The 3,350-nt window shown below is 42.5% G+C and overlaps 1 protein-coding gene across 1 annotated transcript; it reads left to right on the top strand.

Annotated features, from left to right (window-relative positions):
- Nucleotides 1–1,023: 1,023 nt before the first annotated feature.
- Nucleotides 1,024–2,643, top strand: LOC144610245 (inositol 1,4,5-trisphosphate receptor-interacting protein-like). Its single transcript, XM_078428838.1, has one exon. The coding sequence runs from the start codon at nt 1,024–1,026 to the stop codon at nt 2,641–2,643; it is 1,620 nt and encodes a 539-aa protein (XP_078284964.1).
- Nucleotides 2,644–3,350: the final 707 nt, after the last annotated feature.

Below are 3,350 nucleotides of genomic sequence, written 5' to 3'. Positions count from 1 at the left end.
ACATCAGTCAGAGAGTGGTGAAGGTGTGGAATTCTCTGCCTCAGAAGGCAGTGGAGGCCAGTTCATTGGATGCTTTCAAGAGAGAGCTGGATAGAGCTCTTAAGGATAGCGGAGTGAGGGGGTATGGGGAGAAGGCAGGAACGGGGTACTGATTGAGAGTGATCAGCCATGATCGCATTGAATGGCGGTGCTGGCTCGAAGGGCTGAATGGCCTACTCCTGCACCTATTGTCTATTGTCTATTGTCTATTGAATCTGTGTTGCCAACCTTAAGGCTCCCTGTACGGTACAGAATCAACTTCAAGCTCCTCCTATTCACCTATAAAGCCCTAAATGGACATTCCCTCCCCTACATCAAAAATCTTCTAACCCCCCTCTCTAACTCCAGGTCCCTCAGGTCGGCCGACTTGGGGCTACTCACTATCCCGCGGTCTAGGCTTAAGCTCAGGGGTGACTGCGCTTTTGCGGTTGCAGCTCCTAGACTGTGGAACAGCATCCCTCTCCCCATCAGAACTGCCCCCTCCATCGACTCCTTTAAGTCCAGGCTCAAAACCTATTTCTACTCCCTAGCGTTTGAGGCTCATTGAGGAGGCGCTGTGAACTGTTTGCGTGCTACTGTATGTTTCATTTTTTTTCCATTGGAACCTAATCAGATCTACAGCACTTTGGTCAACGTGGGTTGTTTTTAAATGTGCTACACAAATAAAATTGACTTGACATCAGGAATCTGTGTTGCCAACCTTAATTTTTAATTTTTAAATCATTATTTTTTAATAGATGGGAATGTTCCCATGATTTCAAACTATTTCTAATAGATCTCTGCATGGGTAATTAATGTTCATAAAATAATTGTCTGTATCCTGGTCTCATTAATTGCTATCCACCTGCCAACTCGGTGAAACATATATGATGAAATATTGCAAGGTCTCAAAACAGCAAAGTCTCTGAAAATTCACTAATGTAGTTTTGACTTCAATTCCACAAACACATTCTGAATATCTGTTATCTGCTTGCTGTTTATAGGATGACAACTGTGTTAAAGCTTTTCAACGTGTGCGCTCTGATGATCACAGGGAGCTTGTACCATCCCCGTCTCCTGAGTGATGAGGTGGAGACAGAGGAGGTCCAGAACAGAATTAAGGAGCATGAGTACCAGTACCTACAGCAGGTGGAACGGCTTCAGAGGGAAATGGAGGAAAAACAGAACAATCAGCGGAATATAAAGATCCATTTACCTGCACATAAAGAGGGTTCACCAAAAATGAAATGGAATACCCGCATTGTTCCCTTACTGGTCACAATTCATTTCTTGGCACTCTGGATACGTGACAATTTGCCACTCAATCTCCAGAATAATAATAATAGTGAGGAAGAGGAGGAAGAAAAGCAAAATGAAGTTCCTCAAAAAACTTACGACAACATTTTGAATACCCCTGATCAAAGTGTGCTGGATCAGTTCTACAACATCTGCATTCAAAATGGAAGCCAAGAGCCAGTTGAGACCTGTGAATTTGCAGAACGTTTTGTCGGCAGTCTTTTAGAAGCCGGTCATAATATTTGTCCGTGGAGCTCTGCGGTGACCCTTGAAGACTGTGTGGGCATTGGGAGTCAGTTTGAAAACTGGGGCTGCAAGACCCCATCTGTATATGATATCCTGGTTCCAATTTTGCTCAAGGATGGATATTGTTTTAAGCCAGAGATATGTTCCTGTGACGAACCACCTGAAAAAGAGAGCTATGGCAGGATTCTCATGGTTACACCCCACACCGCTGACCTGACCTGCCAATGTAAAGCCGCAGGACCTGAAGGGGATATTCCGTGTCTTATTCACAGCAAAAGATTTGAACCTGATGTTCATTCCAATGGTCTTGCTTCCATCATGTATTCCGAGTGGTATTTGGATTATAAGAAGGTAGTGAAATGGTTCAGGATTTTATTATGCAAATCGTGGAACATAATTTGTCATCAACATGATTTTGAAATTACCTTCCGTAATATTACTGGCTGCTGTGGTTTAAAAGTACAATATCAGTCAGGACGAACTATTCACATCAAAGTGTTTCCTGCTGTGAGGCTGAAGGGTTCCGATGTCCATCTGGTACCTCATTTTTCGGATCACCCCAAGAATAGTCCAGTGCCCACTACCTACTGGCACATATCCTGTGCTGTCTGTGAGTACAGGTTTCTCAAAATCATGACGAAAAATATCCCCAAAAGCTCCTGTCACCTCAAGTGTCTTCAAATACTGGTCGTTCTCACTGAAAAAATGTGCAGTTCTCCAGACCAGCGATGTGTTCTTGGCTCCTATCTCTTTAAGACTGTCCTGATGCATCTGCTTTTAAGTCAGCCATATTCAAACTGGCATGAACGTCACCTGGAACATCGGCTCAGAGATGTGTTAAAATATCTTGGGAAATGCTTGGACGAGAAACGGCTCCACAGGTTTATGATTGGAAATCAAACTTTACCTAAGCAAATTGGAATTCCAGAATTGCTTCTCAAAACAGCCCCTGTAAACCTCTTCCAATCATTTGTAACAGATCATGACTCTTACTGTCAGGCACTCATGGAGTATCAGAAAATATTAAGGGACATGGGACCGCTGATGATGGAGTGTATTAAAAATAATACAGCAGCTGAGTGAAAACATTGTCTCTGCTCCCAGTAGACACAAGGGACTGCAGATGTTTGCATCGTGGGCCTCTGCTCCCAAGTTGGGAGCAGAACTATTAAAGCTCTTAAAGCTATCTAATATTTACATTACTGTTCAAAATATTATTTCTAAACTAAACAATAAAATTAATAGATATTTCTTTAAGTAAACATTATTCCTAATAAAAATGGATGCAAAACAAAAGCTGCAAAAACTCTTCATATAATCTCATTGCCTTTACATTCAATGCTGCTATAGTCAGGAGTATTCACACTATTTTCAAATAGAACACCCTTGCCACTCATGTCGCCCCATAGTGTGATATTCCTTCCAATTATTTGTGTGGTGGCCCCACCGTACTCTGCCGCAGAATGTCCAGCAGCTAGAGGACTTCCTTATAACTGAAATTCTCCAATTCAGAAAACATCCTGGTGAATCTGCTCTGCAACTTTCCTCACAATGGTGGCTGCATTTTTAAAAAATTCACAACTATATTCAAAATTATAACTGACTGGACAAGCTAGATGCAGGAAAAATGTTCCCGATGTTGGGGGGAGTCCAGAACCAGGGGCCACTGTCTTTCAGGCCATTTAAAACTGAGGTGAGAAGGTACTTTTTCACTCAGAGAGTTGTGGAGGGCAGTGGAGGCCAAATCACTGGATGGATTTAAGAGAGAGTTAGATAGATCTCTAGGGGCT

The sequence above is a fragment of the Rhinoraja longicauda genome, chromosome 36 (genome assembly GCF_053455715.1).
Source record: "Rhinoraja longicauda isolate Sanriku21f chromosome 36, sRhiLon1.1, whole genome shotgun sequence".
Classification (NCBI taxonomy): Eukaryota; Metazoa; Chordata; class Chondrichthyes; order Rajiformes; family Arhynchobatidae; genus Rhinoraja; species Rhinoraja longicauda.
This window is presented reverse-complemented; position numbering and strand designations above follow the sequence as displayed.